The sequence below is a fragment of the Penicillium hordei genome (genome assembly GCF_028827395.1).
Source record: "Penicillium hordei strain IBT 12815 chromosome Unknown utg000001l_segment0_segment0, whole genome shotgun sequence".
NCBI lineage: Eukaryota > Fungi > Ascomycota > Eurotiomycetes > Eurotiales > Aspergillaceae > Penicillium > Penicillium hordei.
This window is the reverse complement of record NW_026623142.1, coordinates 1,890,232-1,916,275: the sequence shown is the minus strand read 5'-3', so window position 1 is coordinate 1,916,275 and position 26,044 is coordinate 1,890,232. Positions and strand designations below refer to the sequence as shown.

Genomic DNA, 26,044 nt, shown 5'->3' with positions numbered 1-26,044 from the left:
CTCAGGAAGGCCAAATAGCTTGACCTTTCCCCAAACCCTGTTGAGAACGATCCCATCACCTCACCTCCCTCCGATTCTGACTCTGGCCTTGACACTTGCTTTTACAATTCTTCTTTCCCCACAGATTCTCCTCCCCCAGAGCTCTCTCGCAAGAGGTCAATTTTTTCGCTTGACAGGTCTGAGGTTGCTATGCTCGATCCTAGCGGCAGACTGCCGGCAATTTCACTATCACTAGTCTACACAAAGGCCCACACTCGCATTCTTGAGAGACCCTAACTGGGACATAGGTCTGATGATAATTGCACCAGTCCAGAATATCAAAGACTCTTTTAACGATTTCAAACAAATTAAACAAATTAAACGAGACAGGGATCATCAACAACAGAAGGCGAGGGCACATGCAGACCCAAGTTACGGGCAAACAACCAATCCCCTAGATGAGAACCAGTAGTAGTGGTGGTGGTGATGGTGCTGGTGGAAAGACGTACATGTCTAATATGCTGTAAGATCAAAAAAAAATGCCCTCGTCCAGGTTCGAACTGGAGACCTTCGGATGTCAATCTTGTTACCAAGAATGTCATATGAAAGGATATGAGACCGACGTCATAACCAACTAGACCACGAAGGCTACCACTGAGCCACTTCGGCTTGTGATATCAGTCTGGCAGGAATGTAAATATATGACTTATTTACATCAACCGAAACCTTGCCAACGCAAGGTGTATCCGGTCGGAAATTAATTATTACTAATATTGGTGCCTGAATATGCCTGAAGATTCTGGGGGTTGATGTACCTCACCAGATAGTTATCCATTTTCCACCAGATACCCAAAGTGCAATTTATTCAACTAAGCAAGTAGTTTTGGGCTTATTTGGAGCTACTTTGTGGAGTTGAGATTTCTTTAAAGCCTCTTCGACTATATCGAACTATTCGGATAGAAGCGTATTTATTTACATACTTCGTTGTGCGTTTTCATCCCTTGTAGAAGGCTTTCAATTTGCTCAATATCATAAATAAGCTCGGTATCCGGTTATTAACCTGCTTAATTGTAACTAACGTATTTCACTATCGAGCTAGCCACCCCATCCTACAGCGTACTAATTCCAAAGTCATATATCTCAACCGAAACGTCATGGAATTAATTCTAGTAAAAATCATCCATCTAGTTAGGCATCTATTGACTCCATGCCCTGTTTCTAGTCTGTGTTTTCTGGTCTATAATGGTGATGGCCCAAACTAATACGATGGCAAGGAAACTCTTCTCTGTGGCTATATATACAGAGTGATTTGGAGAGGTTGGGGGAATAGCGGTGAGATAATAGACAGCCACGGTCTGCATTCTGGTCAAGCTATCCATAGTAGGTTTACAAGCTAGTATTTTATGTCCCTTCTAGCTTATCTTTGCACGCCCGGTGTTGATTCCAATATTGGCTCTATAACCTCTATGGTGATCGGTACTTATTATAACGCATTAAGGGAGACGTACGATAGTAAGTTAGGAGGATTTGTCTGGTATTGCTGTCTAGCTGGCAGTATGGAATGGGAAAACGAAATATGTAAAGCATGTACCGTTAGAGTTCTAAATTCAATCAATAAATGAGCCTATGGAATTGGGTATGAAATCACCAGTTATGTCTGTATTAGGGTCGCAAATCGTTGGTCCTCTGTGGGTAAGTATCAGATACGTAGTATGAAAGTTTTTTATTTTATCTAGGTCTATATGATATTAGACTAAGTATTAGAGTATTCTTACTAGATGGTTTTAGCTTACACACTATAAATAAAGGCTTATCATTGGGGTATGGATATGCAACTATGAATACGGGATATAAGCGCGGTGACGATGACATCCAATTCTGGGATAGTTATATGACATTCTGGGCTCTCTGAGAATCAAACTACGGTGTCTCATTATATGTTGGCTCTCTTGATCAAAAGGGCGGTCTTCTGGTATCTAATCGGTCATACCATCCGGAATCTATCTTGATCGGTTGTCGCTTGGAGTTTTTGTTTCGATAATGATATTAAAGTCAGGTATATCAGGATCTTGTTTATCTATACGTTTTATATACGGCTAGTAACAGCCTCGGACGCCCCCTTGGTAGGCTGTATGTGCTGTCATATCTAGCGCTGCTACCCAAGATATATATTGGTCTGTCGGCTTAAGGCGACACTTTTATTAGTATGAATATATAGCGAGGGGGAAACCTCTACAGCTAACGGACGGGAGCTCCCGGCCTTCTAAATTCATCCTAGCCGATTACGCCTCACTCGTTGTAGATAGATGCTAAAAAAAGAAAACGTATACGATTCTACTGATACTTCACAAAGACATCTCGCCGGAGATGGTACACTACCTGGATAATCAATCCATGATTCTTTTGACTATGATGAACTTTAGTGAATGGTATTGAGATAAACTAGTTTAATCGGTGAAATCTAATTAAAAATTTGAAACCCCTAAAAAGACACTGTCTATTCGCAAGGATGCGCCTGTCTGTTTTGATCCATCTTGTCATTAAATTCAAAAAATTTCATCACAAAGCACAAGTGGCTCAGTGGTAGCCTTCGTGGTCTAGTTGGTTATGACGTCGGTCTCATATCCTTTCATATGACATTCTTGGTAACAAGATTGACATCCGAAGGTCTCCAGTTCGAACCTGGACGAGGGCATCTTTTTTTTGCCCCTTTATATTTTAGAATATAAAATGTCTGAATTATGTTCAACCCAACCAACCAATTAACGCACTGGCTTCAATTTTGAGTGACTCCAATTAACAGTCCTGGTCACCCGCATTCGCGAAATTGGGTCCTTTGCACAATGTACAATTTTCCTAGTGCACAATTCAAAAATCTAGGTATTCTTCATATGGCGTGCTCATACAAAATGTACATATATAGACTATATATAGACATGGTATCTCGACAATCTGGATTTTCTAACCATCTACCTAGTTAGGGAAGATATAAGTAAGGTCTCGGTTCATCAGTTTCAGCGCGACCAACGCCAATGCGACGACGGGGAAGTTTCCCACCTACTACGCGGGCTCATTTATTCTCCGCAGAACTATGAGGAGACACATTACACATATTATATATGGTTTTTCCCCTCCCCCTCAACTGTTCCCTCTACACCCTATCTATTGGCCGTGGGAATATTATACCACTCCGTACCTCCTGCTAATTGTATACTATCATGCTTCTATTCTATGCATGTGTATAGGGAGACCCACGGATATATATGGACATCATTAGTGGGCGGCCTAATCCATATATATATAGTGTTGTCGGACATAGGCGTATATTAATGCCCTATAAATATTGAATGTAAATTGAACCATTCTATTACCTTAAGAATATTTAATATTTCCGACTAGGGATAAGACTAAGTTATCTAACTTTATTTATAAATATATATATTTCCCATATCAACCTTAACTATCCCGAGGGTTGAGAAAACCGAGCCTTTGGTTATAGTATTATATTTATATACATTTTTTATAGAGCTACTACAAGAATAATCGTCCGCTTGTGCGGCATTATCATGTATTTTTAGTGGTCTTTCTAGATGAATTCTTAGGCGTATACGAATGCGGTAAAAGCATACTTCGTGCAGGAAACTCTTGTACGTATAACCTTTCATTGATAATTGATACGAAGATGCCCATCTATTACAGTTTGCATTCAGTGATGCTCTATATCTCAACAACCACGTACTTGTTTTATCTGATTACTTGTTCATGGCTATTGGTAAGATTTATTGGTAGTATATGTCATTTTTTCAAATAAATCAAGATGCTATATTAGTTACGAAATCTAGACCTGGTACATAGTACGTCATCGGTTTATCCCTGATCAAAGCACTACATATATAGTAATCATACCCGTCAGCCGTACATGATGGGAGTCATGGTATTCTAATCTCTATATATGTAGTATAATTCTCTTTGGGGTTGGAGCCTCCGCCGTGTGTGTATATATTGTTCTCGTTCTATCTACCTCGAAGGGAGGCGGTAGTAAATTCCAGCCAGAGGTCACAGGTGAGTGCATCAACATGTCAAGATCGTTCGCAGAATGCCATCTAACAAATATTGGCCGTATGTTGCTCTCTATGCATGTGGAGGCAATTCTACAATGCCAAGCAAGGAAGACACGTGAGTTAGTCATACAGGAACTTCTTCGACGGGTATTAATAAAGACTGATATCCAGTCCGAGATAGATACCCCTGGACTTTGAATCGTGGGACCAAAAGTGCAAGTAGAGGATGACACGGGGGCCCGTTATGATGCAAAGGAGAGACCAACAATGCACGGGGGCTCTAAATGGTTCTTCGAGGAGCACGAGTGCCCACTTTTCCCTACTACAATGTTGCTTATCCGCATTATGGTTCGCAAGGTGGCGGATGGAAGCTGCCCAGTCGAAATCCCGCGGAATACGCTGATTTGGCAAGACCAAACAGGTTGGAACTGTGTTTTTTTGGGTGAAAGAAGCTTTGTAGATACTTAAGGTCGATCCCAATGCTCTAGGCACGAGCGTTAGAGAGTGGGAAAACGTGCGTAGTGAGGTGATGGGTTATTGTCAGCGAAAGAAAGACCAGTACCGTTTTGATGGTCAGGCCAATTTTAATACGAGGAAGGTTCCAACCTATGGCTTGATGGAGCAGAAGGAGATCATCATATGAGTTACAAGACATAATTATTTAAACATCTCCAAAGTGTTTTTGCCGGACCTGTTCCATCGCCAGCTCTTCAGACATTGGTTGTAGGAATTTGTCAATCTCATTGACCCAAAAAGAGTTTTGTGGGTTGACTTGGTGGGCAGAAGTGTATTCCCAATATGATGGATACCAACCAGCAGTTTCCCAATCAATAATACCAACAATATCATCTCCACGAACAAGAATGTTGAGGCTGCTAAGGTCCCCGTGGGTAAATACCAAAGGCCAAGTCTTGCTTTGCTGTTTGATAAGTTCCTGAATTTCAATGTCAAGCCTTGAATCAAATTCCATACCCATACGTAAATGCCGGTGAAAGTTCTGGATGCTATTAAATGGACCGAAGCGCAAGGAACGACCCGGAACACGACAATCAAAAAGCGATCCGCCATCAACAGAAGCAACCGTATTGCCTTCTGACGGCTGAAGTTCCCGCATCTCGCGGATTTTCTCAGCTAATTGTGAAAGAAGTTTCGCCTTTGAATCCTCACTTCGATTGACCCAGCCTCTGCCAATAATATCTCCCCGAATCCTTTCCATCACGATATACGTCCACCCGAATCGAGTAAATGCACATAAAACTTTTGGTGCCGGGATAGATATATGCTGCGATATGAACCGCATTGTTGATGCTTCAGATAAATGAACGCGGCGCCCATACTTGACGCATATTCCGTCCGTTAACATAAGAACGTTCCCTTCCCGAGGTCGAATACGTTTAAGGATTTGGATCGCTGTAAGTGTCAAATACCGATACCAAAAGTTGTTCTTAAATGGCTTGGATGCACTAGAGGTAGTGGATGGCGAGGAGGTAGGCCCTTTTTGACTCGACATTATTTATGATTGTGCTCAACAGGAGGGAAACGTTCAAGAAAATATTTGGTACAATTTCGTTCCTGGACTGCAAAAGGGACTTAATATTGGATATTAAGCAATCTAGTAGATCATGGGTGATTGAAAAACGTACAGTATCCAAAAAGAGAGTCTTCCATACGAAGTGAGAGTTAATGGTGGTTATCCGGCGTCCTTAGCCCCATTCACGTGATATCACTCACATGAGCCGGGCGATAACCCTAGGAGCTGAATACAAATGGGTACTTGGAAATGGAGGCAGGTTGTCATAGTGGTGGGCATTTGCACCATTATAATCAAGGACTAGGGATTGGAAGGGGGGACATGACGAGCAAGTGAGTGTTGTTGCTTAATGTTTCTCCCCTCCCCTTCCCTGTTTTCTTTTTGCACTTTTATGATTTACTAAATTCTCAATTAGAGCTAGTGTACCCAAGCAATCGAGACAAAACAATTGAACTACATATGTACAAGCAAAACGGTATATTACACTGTCCAGCAGTCGAAGGGATTTAAACATCGCAATGCAAGTGTTCAACCTAGGCGCAGACGACCAGGCACAGCCCGACCTCCAAATAGCGCCGAACCTTCTTCTGTGGTATTGTCATCACCCGACATCCAGCGCGGAAGTCGGAACGGCTCACCCTGGAACCACCGAGGAGTGTTGGTAGTATCAAATGTGTTCTTGACGCGATGCGCAAAGGACTGGAAGAAGTTCTCGTCTTCCCCATCCTCACCTTCTACAATAGTAGGCGCAACCACTGTCCTCTGCGCAGGTTGAGAGCTCTCTGCAACCGGGATCCGCAGTCTGGACGACCCAGGGGAGCCTTCATCGTCACAATCCGACGCCCACGTTGAACGGCTACCACGGGAGGAGACCGCCAGAGAACCGAAGCCATTTAATTCCCGTTCAATGAGGTCGCGACCCTCACGCCAGCCACCCATGCCATACCCGGCAGGGTTGTTTTCAACGTCGTGGATATCGTCATCTTCTGCAAGGCCGCATCCAAAGATGTTTTTGATACGTCCATATAGGTTGAATAGTGTTGCGCAGATAGGCAGGAGGATAAAGATAGGGAAGATGAAGTCAAACCCTTTCCCGAGCGGCGTCAGGTTGATGAGTTTACCAAGGAATTCGTAGAAAGTGGTGGTTCGCCGGAACTCTTTTGGTAAGAAGGTCAAGAAGTTGTACGCAATTGGTACGGTCAGCCGAGCCACAAGACCAGCGTACCAGCAGGCGCTTTCGCCATATGTATTACGACGGACAAGCGCGCGATTTCCCCATACTTTAACATCACTGACACCAACGAGAGCCGCTGAACACATGTATAATAACCAGGCCGAGGCCGTGAGCTGACCACCGAAGCCAACTGGATGGTTTTTCCAATTTGGGACCACGGTCAAACTCACAGCGGAGAGATGGGGTGCCAAAGACTTGATCATTTCCGACCAAACAATGCAGGCCGATGCCACTGCAAAGAACGCGCCAAAGGCCAGCCTTACCGAGGGAATGACGTTGGAATACAGCTGATATCGCATGTACGGGGTGAGAAGTCTCACATGAGGGATGCAGGATGACCGACGTGGGGCCGGTGCAAATTCGAGCTTCTTTGAAGCTGCAGAATTGATGATGGCTTGGAGATCGGCTGATAACTGGACTAGACGATCCCACTCATCCACAAATCGGGCCTTCATGTGCCGAGCACGCTGAAGCCGCCGTGTAAGGTCGGCCAAATAGCGTTCCGTGATGACAGAAGGTATCGTGGCGGATGGATCGGGTGACTCAAGGATCGGGGCCCGCACGTCGGGTTGGCCGTGCCCTTCCCGAAGCTCTTCAATCCATTCCTGGAAGTCACGAGCAGTTCCTGTCTTACGGCGCTGTAGCTGTGAAACCTGCCCATTGAGATTCGCTAACTCATTGACCGAGTCCATCAGGCGATCGTGCACCTTGGGCGCATGTGCCTGGAGCCTGCGTAGCCGACCGCTGACATTGGAGTTTCGGAGCAGATTTCGGGGGATCGAAACCAGACCGTGACCCATAAGATAAATAGCAAGGACGAGACCCCACACATAGGCCAATGCCATGATGAGACCTTTGATGGATGTGAATTCGAACCCATTTGAGATTGAAACGTAGATCAACCCCACCAGAGCACATCCTAGGACAATTAACTGGTATTGGGCATTCGATCGAAGAGAGTACATAAGTCGGCCTTTTGGCTCACGGTAGCCCGAGTCGACGTATTCACCGAGTAATGGGAGGATGGCCCTGAGAGAGAGATAAGAATGAGTGACAGCTCTTGGTCAAGTCTAAGCACGCGGGGCACTTACCAGGTGAGAACGAAGATTAGCCAGTAGGCAATGCGCCAGCATACCAGAACCATTCGCTCCGGTAGCCAGATTGCTTTGGGGCCAGATCCATCTCGCGAACTTGACGCCAAGTCGATGGGGACAAGGAGCACAACACTGGCGGGCAGAGCCAGAGCCAGAAATATAGGGACACTTAAATACGCGGGGGTGGCGCGGAGAGTGAGAAACCGGCGTAGGAGAAGTAACACAAGTGCGGAGATGAGGGACAAGGCAAATGCGAAAAAGACGTTCGAGCCCACCGAGATGGGCGACACAGATACGGGGAACATGCTGAAGAAACAGCGAAAGCCAATGGGGAAAAGAGAAAGGAACTTTCAGTCGTTTTTCATGGCGAGATATCCAGGGCGCAAATGAAAGAGGCGACCGGATGTTGGAAGTTGTTGAAAGGTAGAAGTGTATATATAGAACAGGCTATGGGGGTTGACGTTTTGGGGCCAGGAGATTGGCTGACTTAAGCTCTGACTAACTGTGTCAACTGCCCAGGTGGAGGACTTTGTACCTACAGTAGTATTGGGGACTTGGCTATGGTCGTGTGCTCAATTGTATAGTGGAGTACCTGGTACCCAGCCATAGACTCCTGGCAGTGTTTCCGGATTCTTGACCAATTGGTTTCTCCGGATCAGGTCAGGGCCAGAACGCCTTGTCGATCTTATGGGAACTGATTTTCCCTTATTAATCCTTTTCGTTCTTTCTTTCTTTCTTTCTTTTTTTTTTTTGCTTTTGGGTAAAATATTTAGGATAATAAAAACCTACATATGTATTTATTCCAATTGTCGTACATATGGATATTACTATGTACCAAAAGATATACTTACTCTTATATACCCCGTAATCATTTTATTACAATGGGTACATGAATACATGAATATCGGGCATTATTTAAGATCCACAACATGATGACGACGTGTTTTGAGATTTCAGGTACTTAAATAACGGCCGGAGGGATCATCAGGATTTGCAGTAATGTATTTGTAGTACATGTAAGAAACATGATAAAGTACCCTGGGGATACTAAGCCAAGTAGTGGAAACCCCGGCAAAACTTGAGGTACATAGAAGTACCTCTGAGTTACCCTGGTGCCCAGGTGATCCCCCTCCAAAATAGTACTAGAGTAACATTGCAATACGAAGAGATACCATCCTATTGATACGCGTCCCCCCATTCATTCCCAGATACCATTATTCTTCATCTTAAAATCAAAAACACTCAATGGGATGATGGTTTAATTAAACATAGCCCTTTGATTTCATTTTGTCACTTCTCATTCATTTAATAATATCCTTAAAGACCATACATAATAATCTCCTTTACTCGCCCGCCACTTCTTTCTTTGCCTCCAGTTCAACAAGATCTGTGCACCCGTCTCTTTGTCTCAGTGTTATTCTAATTTTCAGTAAGTTACCTCTGTTCTTTCTCTCCTACCCCCCAAATCTTCTTGTCATTGCGTAGAGAGGACAGCAACTGAGGCCTGGTGCGACTTGAGAGCTGCACAATCCCTGTCACGGATCCAATCCACCCTACAATTGCTCTTATTCGCTCCAAGCCACAATCAGGTGCTGACCAGCGAATTGAATCCATCTGACGCTGGTGCCCGAACGTCTGGCTTTCCTCGTTGCGTTGTCCTGTCCTCCGTTTCGTCCATTTCCCATCCATCCCCACCCTTCCTGATCGACTCGACTCACGGTTCCACACCAGCACCTGCTTACCTTTTTTTTCCCTCCCGCTAATCAACTCGTGTTGAACTCCTTCCTTGCGTCTTCATCACTAATCTTGCGACATCTTCCCAGTTTCGCATGGTACTCCAGCGAATGCCAACCTTCAAGAAACCTTTTCGCGGATTGCCCATTGATCCCCCATTGATGGGGTGTCCGCTATGAATCCCGGAGAGTTCCCCAACCCGGGCGCGGGGCCTGGCCGGCCAGCCCCAAATACCGCGATGAGGATGAACGCAAACATGCAGGTCCCAAAGAATGACAGTGTGCAAGCTATGATGACCTATGTTGCGCAAATGTTGCAAAACCAGGGACCATTTGGAGGTTGGAAGGCTGAAGTTCCAATTAAGACTCGGGCGACAAATGTTTATCAAATGTAAGTTGAATCATTTGCTGCCTGCGAAACTGGCGTTGCGCTTTGCGCTTTGATTTTTATCTGGTCTAACCTCTACGTGAATTAGGATCACCTCCCTCCGTTTGATCCAACCTCGCATCGATCTCCACCAAGCGGCCCAGGCGGCCATGAGTTTCGAATTAAAAGCATTCACCAAAGCCAACGAGAAGATCGAATACGAAAAGGAATGTACCGAGAAGCTTCTTCACATCAGAAACACCCGAGAGAGACAGGCCGCGGTCGCTTACCAAAGTGGAATGATGCCCCAGACGGGCGCTGGTCAAAATCAGATTCCAGGCGCTTTTCCGCAGCACATCAATCAGAGCATGCAGGCGTCCCCAGTTTCTGGCCAACAGCAGATGGCAATGGGAATGAATGGGCAGAACCAACAGGCAGCAATACAGCAGCAGCGACAGCAACAGCAGTCACAGGCGATGCTCCAACAGCAGCAGCAGCAACAGCAGCAGCAGCAGCAACAGCGATCCCAACAGCGGCCTGGCAATGGGATTCCGATGGTCGACGACCTCAGCACGCTTTCAGCACAAGATCTTGACCACGTCTCTCGACTGGCAAACGAGATGTTGAACAAAACCAACCCGGAAGATATGGAGAAGATCAAATTGAACCTGTCAAACATGACACCCGACCAGCGACAATACCTGGCACGGAAAAACCTTGAGCCAATGACCTATTTTTTCCGCTCTCAGGCCCTCAGCCAGATCAGACGCCATCGCCGCTCTCGTCTGGAAATGGGAGGACGCGCGCCAAATGCTGGGGTGGATACCAATGGTAACATGATGGGCGACCCGATGATGAATTCTCAGCACCAGCGACAGATGCTTCAAAACATGTTAAATCTTCAACGCAATTCTGCATTTCCCGGAAATCCAGGCCAAACGATGGAACCCCCAAACTTTATTGGCAATGTGGAAAACATCCAAGGACAGCAAGCAGATGGCCTGCGCTCCCAGGAGGCTGGTCAACTAGTCGTTCCTGCCAGCTCTTCCCAAATGAACCAGGCCCCATTTCCGAACAATAACAACATGTTTCCACAGCAAATGGGCCAGAATGGCCAAGCGAATATGAACGCCAATAATACAAACGCTCAGGCTCAGTTCCTTGCCCAGCAGCATCTGCAGGGTGGGTCCAACACTCCTCAAGATCGAATGCAGTTCCAGGCACAACAGTCTCAGGCTCAAGCCCAAGCCCAGGCACGTGCACAAGCGGCCCAGAAGGCTCAGATGGCGATGTCGGGCCATGGTGGCCAGGTGACGCCCCAATCACAGCCGCAACTGAACGGACAGAGCCCCGTCATGCCAATGCTGAATCAACCCATGGCGCCGGGTCAGATGTCTCCGGTCCAGGTGCCCGCTCAAGCGCGACCACCGTCCCGACCTGCGAACATGGGCCAGCATCCGGCTGGCGTTGCAGGACAAGCTGCGATGCAAGGTCAGCCCCAAATCCCCTCCAATATCCCGCCTCACATCCAGGAACAACTCGCTCGCATGCCTCCTGAACAAGCTCGGGTTTTTATCATGCAGCAACGCCGTGCGGCTCTCAACAACATGGCCCGAGCCAATCCCGGCCAGCAGCCGCAGCCGCAACCTCAACCAGGCCAAGCCCAACCAATGATGAATAATCAGATGGGCAACGCCATCATGAGAGGCTCGATGAGTGCCCCACAGGATTTGAGCTCAGGAGGAATGCCCCAAGGCCAGCAAATGACTCAGCAGCAACGTCAACAACGCAATAATGAGATTTATAAGCTCCAGATGCTGCGGCAGCAAAACAATGGCGTGGAGATGACTCCTGAGCAGGGCAAGCAAATGGATCGCGTGTCTTTCCCACCGTCTATTCTGAACATGAATGGCACCTCGATGCAAGTTCCCAGCAACGTCAAATCATGGGGTCAACTCAAGCAATGGGCAAATTCAAACCCTCAAGTTGCAAGCCCCAACGACCTCCCGCGCCTCATGATGCTTCAGAAGCTTCATCTTGGTCAGCTCATCTCAGCTTCCACAAATCAAGTCAACCAGAATGGCCAGGGTCCAGCGGCAACTCCATTCCAAGGTACCCAGGCCCCGTTTACGAACGCGGCAGGCTTCCCCCCTGGCCAACAATCCACTGCTATCAACATGGCAGCCATGCGGCCAATTTCTACCCAAGACATCCAAATGGCTCGCCAAAAGCTTGGACACCAGGCGTCAAACTTCACCGATGAGCAGATTCGGGAGATTCTGTACCGAAACCGCCAAAAGCAGATGATGCAGGTTGCACAGAACCGAGCAATGCAACTTGAAGGAAACACGCAGCCTGGCCAGCTAAACCAACCTGCGGTGCAACCTCCGGTTCCTGCAGTACAGCCTGTCCCGCAAATGAAGCAACAGCATCCCCAAGCCCCGCAATCGACCCCCAAAGCGGCGAACGCAAAGCCCCAAGCTGGAGCTGCGACTAAAGGTGCTAAGGGTGCTGCCGGGAAGCAGGCCTCAAAGAAGAGACCTAGCACAGATGATACAACTGAAGCCCGAGCCACAGCTACACCTCAGATGAGCCAACCTGTGGCAGTTCCAGGCGCCCAAGGGACGGCTCCCCAACGGCCAGCTCTTCCTTTCACGCCGGAACAGCTTGCACAAATGACTCCTCAACAGCGAGCTCAGGTTGAGGCACACATTCGGAGGCAACAGGCTCAAGGTCGGGGTCAGGTACTCAGCAGAGCTGCCGCCGACGAGGCATGGAACAGGAACCTACCACCGCAAGTTATGGAGGTTTATAATGACATCGCCAAGAACGCCCCACCCGCAAAGCCTATGCCTGTCTCGCCAGAGCAGAAGGCCGCCATGACCAAACAACTGCGTGAAGCTTTGGATGTTCTCGGCCGGCTGGATGCCCTTGTACAATGGTTTGCAAAGATGCAAGGCCAGGAGAAGAATGTGAAGAATCTTCTCGCCATGGTAAGCTCTCCTTTAATAATATCCATGAATAGGCGTTTATTTACTAATCTGATTTCGCTTAGCGTATCCAATTGATGAGGCAGTTCAAGCCCTCGCAGGATTGGGTTGTAAATGAGCATTTCACAGTTACTCCCGATTACCTCACTGGTGCAATCCTTTTTATGCGGAAGTTGTTCGCTGTGATGATTTCTCGCATGCAACAAGGTCAACGTCCTAATGCCTCCCAACCTCCTACCTCTAACGCTCAGGCAATCCAAGGCAACATGCCGGCACTGAACGCGACCAACTTGCAGCAGTTGCAGGCACAGGAAGAAGCCCTACAACGAGCCCGGCGCGCCTCTAGCCAGTCTGTTGCAAATGCCCCAGCTGCACCTTTCGCGGCTCCGTCTCCCAGGGGCGTCCCTCAATATGCCCCTGGCGGACTTGCCCCCGAGGATCTTAAGCTGCCTCCTCCCAAAAAGCGAAAGCAGTCTCATGGCGTGGCATCATCCCCAATTCAACCAACTGCAGCCCCTGGCGCAACGGCCAAATACAACAAAGCGGTGGCAGATGCCACATCCAATGCTGCAGCTATGGCAGGTGCTTTCAAATGCAGTGTGGTTGAGTGTCAACACCACTACCAAGGATTCGCTACACAAGCCGTCTTGGACAAGCACATCGAAGAAAGCCATCAACCCGAGGAGGAAGAGTTGATTGAGGATTATCTCAAATATTACCATGAAAGTATCTCGATGGGTCTTGGACTGAACCCCAATGATAGTCCGGAAACCCAGCAGGTGACCACACTCGGACCAGTTCCACCCTCCACCAAGCTTAGTGCAGCAGCTTCTCCTGCAAAACAAAGTATTGCTACGCCTCTCCTTGCCAACAACACGCCTATGGCCAGGGTTAATAGCCAATTCGGAGCCAAGACCGCGTCTCCTGCTGCAGCATCAACTCAGCTGCTCACTCCGCAGTTGTCCTCTGTCAAGGGAACGAAGTCTGCTGACAAGGACGGAAAGAAGGATGTTAGTATCAAACTGGAGGATAGCGATACAAAGGATCCCTGGGCGGAATGTCCCACCTCGCTTGACACAATCCATGATACATTTTCAAACCTCGCAAGCAAGGATCTGCCTCACCTGGGCTATGATTCACTCGAGGACTTCGATATCAATGAAGCTACCCCGGTGGATGATGACTGGGCTGCCTTTGCTAGTCTAACTCCTCCCGACGAGGCCGAGGAGGCTGCTTTCCTGGAGAAGTTTTATGAACCGTGGGATGAAGAATCCATTGCCAGGGCTGCGGACTGGATGCGCATTCCGCCTGAGATTCAGGTCAAGGGCATCGGTGCTATGGGACAGCTTGAGGTTGACTGGGATGCTGTTGCGCGCTACGAGAGAGAAGGCATTCGCATCAGTCAGAAGTGGGTTCCTGGTTTGTATTGAGAGCATGTACGTATCACTAGTCCTACATGAAGATGGGCTGAGTCTCTGAAACATTCTATTTCGGCGGTTCGTTTCCAGCGTATATATGGTCCAGGAGGGATACGTTTGTACCCTACGCGGGACTCCTGGTTAATTTCTTGTGATCCTTGGGGATCTACCTTTTGGGTTTCTAATTATTTTTGGAATTTTGTGTTGTCCATTGGCCTCAGCGATGGCGTTTGGAGGGAGGAAAAATCGGGGTTAGGTTCTTAACCGGGTCGTTTATTTGGATTTCTTTTTGGAACTTGAATTTTACACATGCGTACATATGTACCTATGTAGCTCTACGTACCATATTTCCTCTGCTGGGTCATTTCTCTGTCGCCTTTAGGAGGGCGCTCAGAGTCATCATGTGATAACCCAATAAAGCTTAGTGAGCGCTGGACAGAATGCGGAAAGAAGCAATGGGAGATTCGAAGGATATTTTGTAGAATGCAGGACCTTTTTGGAGCTGATCGCAACCCAAGGCAATGTTACCGTCAACATTATTCCAATATAAAACCACATGAGTAAATAATAGATCGTCAATGATTCTCGGAAAACCATATAGATGTCTTTATAGTATAAGCATGAGCTCTATAACGTGAATCAAACCCAAGAGGCTAGACCAAAAAGTAATGCATCACACCAGAAGCCCCAACCTCAACCCTCAGTATAACAATTCATAGAAAGAAACTTCGGCGTATCAAATTTACCCCGATTCTGACAAGGCGCCTTCAGCTCAGGCGTATAAGCATTAGAATACAGGCTCGATTTACAGTTTTTAGTATCGAATACAGTGCAGATACCAGCCTCAACTGTCCAGGATTGAGGTCTCTTGAGGGTGCTGGCATCGCAATCAGAGATGGATTTGCCGCGGTTTGTAAACCATTTGCAGGAAACACCTGTTTCCGTATATTTGCTGCTTAGACCCCCGTGCAGGTTTACGCAGGTCTTCGAGTAGCCCACATTGTGTCCTTGGAGTATGTAGTAGTCGCCCGCGCAGTCCTTCTTGGTGTACATTGTGAGTAACCATGGATTAACAGTTGTTGATTTGGTGGTGCTAGTGCTAGTACTAGTACTAGTGCTTGTTTTTGCTTTTGTTTGGGATGATTTGGTTGACGCCGTCGTGGTTTTGTGGGTGGAAGTAGTCTTAGTGGTCGTTGTGGAGACACACTTGGTTGTACTAGTCTTAGTGGTCTTGCTAGTGGATGAAGTCTCAGTGCTAGCTACAAGTTGATGAATATATTTAGTTGTGCTAGTAGATGTGGTGGTCTTTTTTGTTGTGGCTGAATGGGTGCTGGTGGATATAGATAATGCTGTAGTGACATGGGCCTTAGAAGTGCAAAAGTCCGAAGTGGTTCCACAGAGACCCGAGGAAGAGCACTGTTAAGATATTAGATGACAAACTAAGAGAGAGGGGTTTAAACTGTCAACTTACACATTCATTGGTCACACACGGATTCAAAGACTCTAGGTCAGACCAGCTGGTGGGGCGTGCTGTTCCAGGCACCTGGGGCCCACAAACAGCATTTGGAAGTGCAACTGGCATTGGGGGCTCTCCAGAACTGAGGCAGATGGAAGAGCCCTGCGATATAGGTTTGCATCCAGACCATGCCCAGCTTCGAGCGTTGTAGGTTTCGATATCAGCCGTGGTGATAGAGTGTGCCTGAGCAATCACAGAACAAGTTTCGCCAGCCTGGACAACATATTTGTAACAAAGGCCGTTGCTATTTGCTTGAGGTACAACGGCAACAGCTGCACCTGATGTTGCTGTCGGACCGACCAAAAGGATACCGATAAGAGCAATGAAGTTGCCAAGGCAGAAGAACCCCATTATCTGTAGGACTACCTGAGAGCGCAGTTGGATCTTCTTCTTCTTTTTTTCTCAAAGGAAGCAGGGCCCGTATTTATCTACTCAAAAAGGTGAACATGTACCAGAATGCCAAGGATATATGTATAATTGAATATGATATCGCCGTGGATGGGCGAGCGCCCTTTGAAAGGACTTTGATGCCACTCCAGGGTCATTAGCGTAGCACTGAAACAAATTTAAGAAAGGCGCTTCATCCGAAGGTTGATATTCTAGATGTTTTCTTTATCTTCTCGCTGCCCACTGTGTGACCTTCCTGGGTTGTTTCATGAAGGCTTTGTCTAACCCACTTCAATAAGAGCTGAAAAAGATGTCCATTTTCAGAGGGGAATGTTGGGCACTGAGTCTCTTCTTTGTAAATGTGTAAGACCAGATAATTTGAATGATCATATTTGGTAGCATCGTACCCTATTCACCTTTCTTGCTATCCAAGTACCAGGTTATTGATGCTACTCGGCCATGCACAGCTTGGAGCAACTGTGCTAGAAATCACTTGAAAAGTTAGCAAATACAAGTAAGAGCCACATCTAGCCCTCAAATCCACAATCTGCATGAGAATCAAATATATCAAAGATATCAAATATCCCTCGATATATTACAGTTCAAGTATTGACTGCCCGTTGCTACTGATGCTTGGCACATGTGGATCTATGGATGGATGGATGATCGGCGTGCTTATGTAATAAGCAAATTGGGGTTAAGGCCGTGCTTAATTATACTCAACAAAAAGCAAGGACTGAGTACTCAAAAAAGGGAAAGCTAAGAAGTGAGGAGATCAAGTATATGCATATTTAAGTAGCATTTGAGCCATAGAGAGCATGGGCTATATGTACTAATGTACAACATTACGTTAGTTATGTAGAAGCCGTACCTTGTGGGGAGTCCTGATACCGTGACACATGTTATCAGCTCCGATAAGCTCTCCGCTTTGTCTCCTCACTTGGCCTCACCAGGGTCTCCTCACTTCATCTTCTTATCCTCTTAACACCTGGACTAACTTTTACCAACACAGTGGGACAAGATGGCAAACAATGCCCTCATCCCCGTCCTGGTCACGATGATGCTCGTGACCGGGGTGTGCAACACCATTCTCAACAAGTATCAGGTTCGTCCTCGATCCAGAGCTACAAAGAAACAAGAAACACAAACTAAACGCCGCGTCTCGAATAGGATATGCAATGTGTGCGGAACTGCGATTCCCCAGATCCCAGCCAGCGGAAGCTGTTCGAGCAGCCTGTCATTCAAACGTAGGTTTCACCTCGTGTTGATGATATAGCTTTGCAACACTAGCGATGAATGCTAACACTATACGGTAAAACAGTGCCGTAATGTTTATGGGTGAAATGGGCTGTTGGCTAGTTGTCGGCTTAACCTTCCTCTACCGCCAATACATCGCACCACGCCTATCCAGTGACCCTTCACCCCTTCTAACGGGCGGATATCACCCGATAAACGGTGATGACGAAGGCCTCGATCATGAAGATGACCACACAGTCGATGAACTTGATAGTGACAGCAGACACCCCAAGCCCCTACCCGAAGATGACAGCCGAATCCCACTCCGCGGATGGAAGATCCTACTTCTTGCAGCGCCGTCGAGCTGCGATATCGCCGGCACAACCCTCATGAACGTGGGTCTTCTCTTTGTGGCAGCCAGTATCTACCAGATGACTCGGGGTGCCCTTGTCCTCTTCGTAGGCCTGTTCAGTGTCCTTTTCCTTCGCCGCAGACTCCACTTCTACCAGTGGAGCGCACTCTTTATTGTCGTCCTAGGTGTGGCTATTGTGGGTCTTTCTGGAGCCCTATTCAGTGGAGAGTCAGGCCATGATATCACCCAGGATGGGAGTGCTACTGATGCGGCCTCGCGTGCTCTTATGCAGGCGCGTGATGTAGCTCGGACCCCTGAGGCTGTTCAGGCCGTCATTGGCGTGCTGCTTATTGCTGCGGCGCAGATCTTCACAGCCACGCAGTTTGTACTGGAGGAGTGGATTTTGGAGAATTACGCCATGGAACCGATCCATGTCGTGGGTTGGGAAGGTGTCTTCGGCTTTTTAGTTACTGTCATTGGCATGTTGATCATGTATCTTATTGTTGGACGGACCGATGCCGGCCGATATGGTTACTTTGATATCAAGCAGGGATTGCACGAAGTTTTCAATAACCGTGCTGTTGCCATATCGAGCGTGTTCATCATGATCAGTATCGGGTATGTGTTTATCTTGCTGCTCAACTCCATGTTCCTATCCTCCCTTCTAACGTTTATCCTAGTGGCTTCAACTTCTTCGGTCTCTCTGTCACCCGCACTGTCTCTGCTACTTCTCGTAGCACAATCGACACCTGCCGCACGCTTTTCATCTGGCTTGTTTCGCTTGGACTCGGCTGGGAGAGCTTCAAATGGCTCCAAGTTGCCGGCTTCGCGCTCCTTGTCTATGGAACTTTTATGTTCAATGACATCGTCCGCCCTCCGCTCAAGGCTTGTTTGCCCCGTGACCAGAGAGAGGGAGAGGTGCTGCTCCCGGAGGGCCCCATTGAGCACATTTGATTGGCTTGGCTACTTATTTTGGACTTGCTCTCCATATTATATACCATTCTGGTATCTTGGTATCTTCCAGTTCTGCCTTATAGATTGGGCTCACGCCTTGGATTTAGGACAACTCACACGACCCTGCATTCTTTTTTTTTTCTGCCATGGAGTCACTTGTCTCTTTGCTTTCAGGATTATATACTGACTTTTCATTTTTTTCTTGCGGAGGCTGCAGTTGATCTGAATTCTCTTTTGAAGTTATAGAGCCTTGCTTTCTGTCGCCTATTGTATTTTGGTTTATGTATTTGGATCTAGTCTGCGTCATAGGTGCCATAACTCTGAATGCACTTCAACCTCTTAGTATCTAATAAGTACATACATGTAGGAAGGAGCACACTACTCTCATATGGGCCATTAAATACACGGGCTTGATGCAATACACATTGCACTGTCTCATACGCTAAAACTTTCATCTGAAGCACGTACAATAAGAAAAATCCCTCCCCCCCCCCCAGTAGTGAAACGAAGTACAAGAGAAAAGGAAATCAATGGCAGAACAAAAGTCTAGATAGATAGAAGCGAGGAAGATGCAGAGAACGGGGGTGTATAAAACTGGATTTGACTGTTCATGGGAAAATTAAACATTCGTTCGGATGAGCTTTTAGCATCACTGCCACCGATTTGATCTACGGCTCAGACCAGTCTACTTGGTCGGTGACAGGGTTTCCACCGCCGCGGGCGGAAGTGACACGAAGACGAAGGCGAAGTTTGGCAGGGAGACTCTGGAAAAAATAGATTAGTTTGAGACTCAAAAGAAGGCAAAAGCGTAAGATAGGGAGGAGAAACTTGACATACCCCATTCAGAGCGGTCACACGCATTGATTGTGTGCCCTCGTCGCCGGACTCCAGATCGGCCTTGCTGATTGCGCTCAGCTGCAATCGCTGGCTCTTTGGTACGGCGGCTTGCAAGCCGACACTAGTGAATCGGTCGAAGTTGGAGTCGTTGCGGAAGCGGGCCAGGATCTGGGCGTTGCTCCCGCTTCGCTGAACTTGCAAGGTAAGTACGAGACCGTCCTTGTTGAGCGCGGTGTGTGCGGGGGTTGCAGCAGTGACAGGTGCGGGAGAGGTGGAGGGCGAAGGCGCAGAGGCGCCCATGCCTCCTGCACCTAGGAGATCCATCGAGGCTGATGCGGGTTGTGTGGGCTGAGGGGATGGCGAAGGACCGTTGGAGCCAAACAGGTCCATGATGGCGCTGTTCGGGTTCTTCTGGCCACCAGGCCCCGGCGAGGGAGATGACATGCCCGAGTCTCCGCCAAGAATGTCTGCCAGCAGATCGGCGGTGTTCGATCCGTTCGAGGTAGGGCTCGTGACAGGGGCGTCGGATCCGCCAACCAAGTCAAGGAGCAGGTCATGCTCTGCAGGTTTGGCGACCTTTGTTGTCGACTTCCCACGAAGAAGCTTACTCTGACGTTTCTTAGCAGCGGGAGCAGCACCTAGTACCCGTTGTTCCTCACGGATCTCAGGCGGGGGCATCCGCTCGAGCACGCCGCGGCGGATTTGATCGTAGCCGAAAAGGTTGGTGTATTCAACGGCACGCTGTTGAATTTCCACACTCAGGTCCGCGGTTCGGCTGGAAAGCAAACGGCGCAGACGTTCAATTTGAGCGGGATCCGACATGCGCACAGTAAGCTTCATGGATGCAGTGATGATGTATTCGACAGCAATCTGGGAGGCGTAGGTGCTGTTGAGAATGTTGGTGAAGAGGTCAACAAGATCACTCTCCCGAACCTCCTTGACCAGTTCCTCTTCCTCGTACTGACCACCATGAAGGAGGCTATCGGCATATTCGCCAATGGTCCATGTCGCAGCCAGTGTGAGACCCTCTTGTGAGATGTCCTCCTTCAATGACGAGTAGAGCTTCTGTACTGCGTAGGTCTGCAGATCAGGGGTGGTCGCAATGAGACGGACAAACGAGGACAGGATCTGTTCTTTAACGTAGTTCCCAGCCAGCTTGAGAACCCGCAGAATGGTGTCCATGTGCCAGCGCTTGTTAGGTGCGAACCGATCGGCCGCGATACCTATTTGTGTTGTCATCACGGACTTGAACTCGTTGTCGGCCACCTCCAGGAAGGCCAGCAGTTCCCGGACCAGCACCCGCACATTATCTGCGTTGATCAACATGAAGCTGAGATCGAGCGCTCGCCGGCGAATGCTAATATCAGGATCCCGCAGGCATTCCAAGATCGTGTTGCGATGCCTCTGCACCGCATTTGGTTCAATTGCAACAACCTTATTCAGTGTGTTCAACGCAACGTAACGGATATTATTGTCCTTGTTAGCCAGGAATTTGCCGAGAATGTTGACGCCCAGCACCCTTAGACCAGAGTCGGCTTCAATATCCAGAATCGTAAGAACGGCCTCATATAGAATAGAGTTGCCGACGTTCTTTGAGGAATCCGTATTGGTGGCCACCTGGGCCAGGATATCGTTGATCAATTCGCTGGTGGCCACATCTCCCCGACCCAATACACGCAAGAACCGAAGGATCTTGACTTGGAGGAAAGGATCTGTGATACCGGACACATCATGCTCGGGGGCATATCCCGAAGTTGTCAGCCCCTTCAAAGCGCGAACCAAACCTCCGGCCAACGGCCGGAACATTTCAATCACGCCCACTGGTCCTCCTTCTTCCTCCTCCTCCTCTTCCGCTTCACATAGATCAATCGCCAGTGTCAGCCCGCAGAGAAGAACGCCATGGTTCCGGTCTGACAACAGGTTCTTAGCTTTCTCGAGGAAGTGCTCGTACAGGTCTGGAACCTTCCGACATATGCGCATGGCACAGATCGCTGCTTTCCGTCGAATATAGGGGTTCGCGGTCGACATAAGGGTTTCGACTTCGGGGAAAAGATCACGAGACATTTCAACGGACGCTATGTTTCCGAGGGTACAAAGAGCGAGGCCGACGATATATTGGTTGGAGTGGTTGAGGTCACTACATTTTAGTTAGCCCGGGGTCAGCCAAGTCACCAAAGTTAAGTCAATAGGCTTACTTTTTCAAAGAGTTGGTCACAAGTGTTAGCACTTCTTGGTTCTCATCTAGTAACAGCATGGTGCCCAGATACCCCAATCGCTTGTCGGCGAAACGGTGCGAGGCAAGTAGTTTCAGACATTCGATTTGGCCGAAGTGAGTCCGTTCTCCGAGAGTAAACAGATACAAGAGCTTGGCGACATTATTTCTCCTATCAATTGTTAGAGATCGATCGAGTAATCGATTGAGGTGGATGCTGAGGCGAACCGGATGCCGGAGTCATGGCTCTCTTCTCGAAACGAGGCGCGAATAGCGGCGCTTTCTTTTTGGATAACTGCACGTTCATCGGCGATGGTCTTTGCTGATCGGACGTTACGGATGAATTGCTTGACTGTAGACAGATTGGATTGCGTGGTCAGAATGCATCTCAGGGGAGGAGGGGCGGCGGGCAGCACTTACGGGAAGACATGGCGGCCAGAGGGACCCCCGGCGGGGCGAGGAGGGGAGATATTCAATGGAGAAGAAGGGACGAAGTCAGGTGCAAGTAGATGAACCAAGCACCGCGCTCATAAAACCAATGAAACGAAAGAAGTGTCAAGGCTGTTGGTCTGGAGGTCTGGACTGTTGTATTATTATTCCTCATGGCAGTCGACCTGGCATCTTGGCATGGGGCACTAATATGAAAGAGGACTAGCTTGGTTACCCTGAATCACCTGACTCTTTGATACCATTCATCTACACCGCCTTTAGATATATATATACCTGAGGCAGGAATCTGACATAAGTGGCAGTTTTGGAATTTTACAACCGTGGAAGTCCAAAATACATCCATATAAAGGATCTATAGTATAAAAATGCGTGCTTGTCGCAAGAGAAAAGAATTCGGTTAAATTGCACTAAAATAAATACAATATACAAATATTCATGGATGATAAAGATACTCTGATATGTAAGCATGTCAACAAATTCAATAGTTTGAGCCTCTAAATACATCTGCCTAGCTTGCATGTATACCGATAACGTACATAACTATAAAGGCAGTCTGACGTAGTGACCCGTGATTTTTCGAGTTTCGAGTCCAAACAAAAACCAAACAGAGCTGACCCCACATAGTCTCAGGTGTTTCTAAATTTGCATCTCAGTGTCTTCAATGTGCAACCCCCCCTGATTCTGCAATTGTGTCCATATAGGATGTCTAGCGCCGTCTCCCAGAATGAATCTGCGAATCTGCGGCCGCGCGCCGTTCCGATACAGCATGATGAAAAGTCCGACGGGGCTCTCCCCCTTCCAGTGGATAAGCTAACCCATGATACAAGGTGAAATGCCCTCAATTTACACGACCGGACTGGATTTAAGGCAATAACTAATCTGTCTCTCGCACCCGTAGTGGCCGCTCAACCCCTGTTTCCGAAGATGCTCCTCCATCAGCGCATTCGATCTCAACCGCGAGAAAGCAAGTCCGCGCCCGGAATCGCTTGTTTTATACTATAGACTATGTGCCTCGCGTGTCACATTTCGATCCCGATAGTGACTATCATAACTTCCGAGGGTTCTTTACACTCTTTTGGATTGGCTTGGCCATCATGGTCGGGACCAGCATCTTGCGCAATATCAAGGACACCGGATACCCCCTACAGGTGCGCGTTTGGAGCCTCTTGACGGCCAATGTGTGGGGGATGGGACTCAGCGATGCGGCCATGGTGATAAGCTCAGCACTCGTTCTGCCTATGCACCGGCTGTGGCGGGGTGGTCCGCAGTGGCTGCGATGGTCGCGCGGGGGTATGATCTTACAGAGCCTGGGTGAGGCATTTTGGCTAGTTCTATGGATAAAGTGAGTTTATGGCTTGCTTAAACACCGGAACTCGGGAGGAGGGCTGACAGGAACAAACAGCTGGCCTTTCATGATGCAATGGACCTGGACTGCGCAGGTGTTCTTCACGCTACATACTCTGACCATTCTAATGAAGCTGCATTCGTACGCTTTCTATAACGGGCATCTCAGCGAGACAGAGCGCCGCCTTGCCTCGCTCGATAAGCCAGGCCCAAAGACACCTGACCCCCCGGCTGCCATTCATTACCCGGAGGTACACCGACGTCGGCCGTCAATGAAGCAGCATGACGAAGACCACCAGTCCGCAGAACCATTGGAAAGACTGCGCGAAAATCTGGCCACGGAGTTGACCTCCCCGCTGGGCAACATCTCATACCCACAGAACCTGCACATTGGAAACTATGTGGATTTCCTCTTTTGTCCGACTCTCTGCTATGAGCTAGAGTATCCCCGCCGAAAGGAGCGACGCTGGTCAGAAATTGGCTGGAAGGCCGCTGCTGTATTTGGTTGTATCTTTCTGCTCACCCTGACAAGCGAGGAATTCATCGTCCCTGTATTGGCAGAGGCCAATGCCCAACTCCGTGTCGCCTACAGCGTCACAGACAAGGCTCTCGTCCTTGCCGAAACCATCAGCATGCTCCTCTTTCCCTTCATGATTATATTTCTGCTAGTGTTCCTCGTCATCTTCGAATATGTGCTGGGTGCGTTTGCAGAGCTGACTCGGTTCGCCGATCGTCACTTCTATGCAGACTGGTGGAATTCCTGTGACTGGTAAGTTGGAATTGCGGTTTTATACATTCAGGCAATTTGATTAACCAGTTCCTATCTAGGTTGGAATTTTCCCGCGAGTGGAACGTCCCTGTCCATCATTTCCTCTTCCGCCACGTCTACTGGCCCGCCCGGTGTAACTTCTCCCAGCCTGTGGCTATGGTTATCACATTCCTGGTCAGCTCTATATTCCACGAGCTAGTCATGAGCTGCATCACCAAGAAGCTTCGGGGATACGGTTTCCTGGCTATGATGCTCCAGCTGCCTATTGTTGCGATTCAAAAGTCTCGCTTTTTCCGTGGCCGCACAATTCTCAATGTAAGCTGTTGTTTTGTTTTTCTTTTGTTTTTCTTTTTTCTTTTTTCTTTTTTCAATTTTGCGATCCTCACTGACTTCCCACCTAGAATGCCTTCTTTTGGTTCTCAATGATCTTGGGTCTGTCTATGGTAAGCTCTACACCTTCACTCTGAGATATGCAAGACCCCAGTATCTCTGGTTCTAACCCTGATTGCTCCTTAGATGTGTGCATTGTACGTTCTTGTTTAAAGCCGAGAATTGGCGCGCATGCGCCTAGACACGGCGTGCTTGTAAGAAGTAAATTGGGCCAAGGTAAGCATAGAACCCTGGCGGCTTGCTATTAATATATGATACCATTACTAGGTGTCTCCCACTCTTGTACATAGCTTCGGTGATATTTACCTCAACAGTGTGATTTGATATTGACATTACTTCAATTAAGTATGCAACTTGTTTATATTGCCGTAAAAAGGAAAGTCGATATTGTGTGTGATTTCTGTCCTTTACGAAATAGGACTTGGATAATCTGAATATCCATTTTGTTCTACGGATATAATATTAGATAAGATTTGGAAGGTAGCCATAAGTATAGCCTTGTCTAGCGACGTCTAGAACGTCTAGAAAAACATGCCGATCAATTGACCCTGGAACATATGGACCCTCGGTTGGGCGTATAAGTAGTCTGACATGGTGCATTTCGCTTCGCTTAATGCCTGGCAACCTTACCTTTCTGTTTTGGAAAGTCTGACAAATTGACTTGTGCTCATGCATGTCCAGGAATAGCAATTAGAAGCTCTAGATGATAGAAACCCAGGTGCTTTAGTACGATAAAAAAATTGTCATACTCTTTGCATAGTGTATCAAGCATCGTGCAAGTGAGTCCCGGGTCTGATTGACACTTATAATCAGATCAGGAGAGCTTTGCTCTTCTTTCATAGCAAAAAGACATTTCACGATACAAGATATGTCATAGAATAGCCTCTGGTGGGGCCTTTATATCTCTAATAGCAGGCCAAAATCGAGTAGTTGAACTCTTTGGAAATGCCTCATCGGAGTCGGATACGGTGAAGTGAACAATCATCCGCGTGCTACAGGGGTGATGTTAAAATTAAATGTCCGGGGTGCACTTTAGCCCGTAGACAAAGGCTTATCGCCGTCCATATTTAGCATATTTTCTTGCCATCAGGAAACCTTCAGCATATAACCAGTGACGGCTGTGGGGTAAATTGCTCTGCTCGTGCGATATGATCTGGCAGGTCCAATTGTCGTGCTTTGGTTTTTCAGAA

General features: G+C 47.8%; 6 protein-coding genes across 6 annotated transcripts; 3 read left to right on the top strand and 3 right to left on the bottom strand.

The window, feature by feature from the left end:
* Positions 1 to 6,099: 6,099 nt before the first annotated feature.
* On the bottom strand, positions 6,100 to 8,204 carry N7537_000713 (LMBR1 domain-containing protein; the record flags this gene model as incomplete). Its single annotated transcript, XM_056891771.1, has 2 exons — positions 6,100 to 7,834; positions 7,897 to 8,204. 2 exons carry the CDS (start codon positions 8,202 to 8,204, stop codon positions 6,100 to 6,102), a joined length of 2,043 nt encoding a protein of 680 aa, XP_056756766.1.
* A 1,535-nt stretch (positions 8,205 to 9,739) lies between these two features.
* N7537_000712 (uncharacterized protein) lies at positions 9,740 to 14,419 on the top strand (the record flags this gene model as incomplete). The annotated part of the gene is made up of 3 exons (XM_056891770.1): positions 9,740 to 10,023; positions 10,109 to 12,992; positions 13,055 to 14,419. The coding sequence occupies exons 1-3, from the start codon at positions 9,809 to 9,811 to the stop codon at positions 14,417 to 14,419; spliced, it is 4,464 nt and encodes a 1,487-aa protein (XP_056756765.1). The 5' UTR covers positions 9,740 to 9,808.
* Positions 14,420 to 15,100: 681 nt separating this feature from the next.
* Positions 15,101 to 16,274, bottom strand: N7537_000711 (uncharacterized protein; the record flags this gene model as incomplete). Its single annotated transcript, XM_056891769.1, has 2 exons — positions 15,101 to 15,823; positions 15,879 to 16,274. The coding sequence occupies 2 exons, from the start codon at positions 16,272 to 16,274 to the stop codon at positions 15,101 to 15,103; spliced, it is 1,119 nt and encodes a 372-aa protein (XP_056756764.1).
* Positions 16,275 to 17,315: 1,041 nt separating this feature from the next.
* Positions 17,316 to 18,852, top strand: N7537_000710 (putative nucleotide-sugar transporter; the record flags this gene model as incomplete). The annotated part of the gene is made up of 4 exons (XM_056891768.1): positions 17,316 to 17,415; positions 17,481 to 17,557; positions 17,632 to 18,516; positions 18,579 to 18,852. The coding sequence occupies exons 1-4, from the start codon at positions 17,332 to 17,334 to the stop codon at positions 18,850 to 18,852; spliced, it is 1,320 nt and encodes a 439-aa protein (XP_056756763.1). The 5' UTR covers positions 17,316 to 17,331.
* A 668-nt stretch (positions 18,853 to 19,520) lies between these two features.
* N7537_000709 (AP-1 complex subunit gamma) lies at positions 19,521 to 22,331 on the bottom strand (the record flags this gene model as incomplete). The annotated part of the gene is made up of 5 exons (XM_056891767.1): positions 19,521 to 19,616; positions 19,690 to 21,826; positions 21,885 to 22,073; positions 22,130 to 22,253; positions 22,322 to 22,331. 5 exons carry the CDS (start codon positions 22,329 to 22,331, stop codon positions 19,521 to 19,523), a joined length of 2,556 nt encoding a protein of 851 aa, XP_056756762.1.
* A 722-nt stretch (positions 22,332 to 23,053) lies between these two features.
* On the top strand, positions 23,054 to 25,013 carry N7537_000708 (putative sterol o-acyltransferase (APE2); the record flags this gene model as incomplete). Its single annotated transcript, XM_056891766.1, has 6 exons — positions 23,054 to 23,178; positions 23,250 to 23,693; positions 23,754 to 24,464; positions 24,524 to 24,779; positions 24,866 to 24,907; positions 24,981 to 25,013. The coding sequence occupies 6 exons, from the start codon at positions 23,054 to 23,056 to the stop codon at positions 25,005 to 25,007; spliced, it is 1,605 nt and encodes a 534-aa protein (XP_056756761.1). The 3' UTR covers positions 25,008 to 25,013.
* Between the last annotated feature and the right edge of the window lie 1,031 nt (positions 25,014 to 26,044).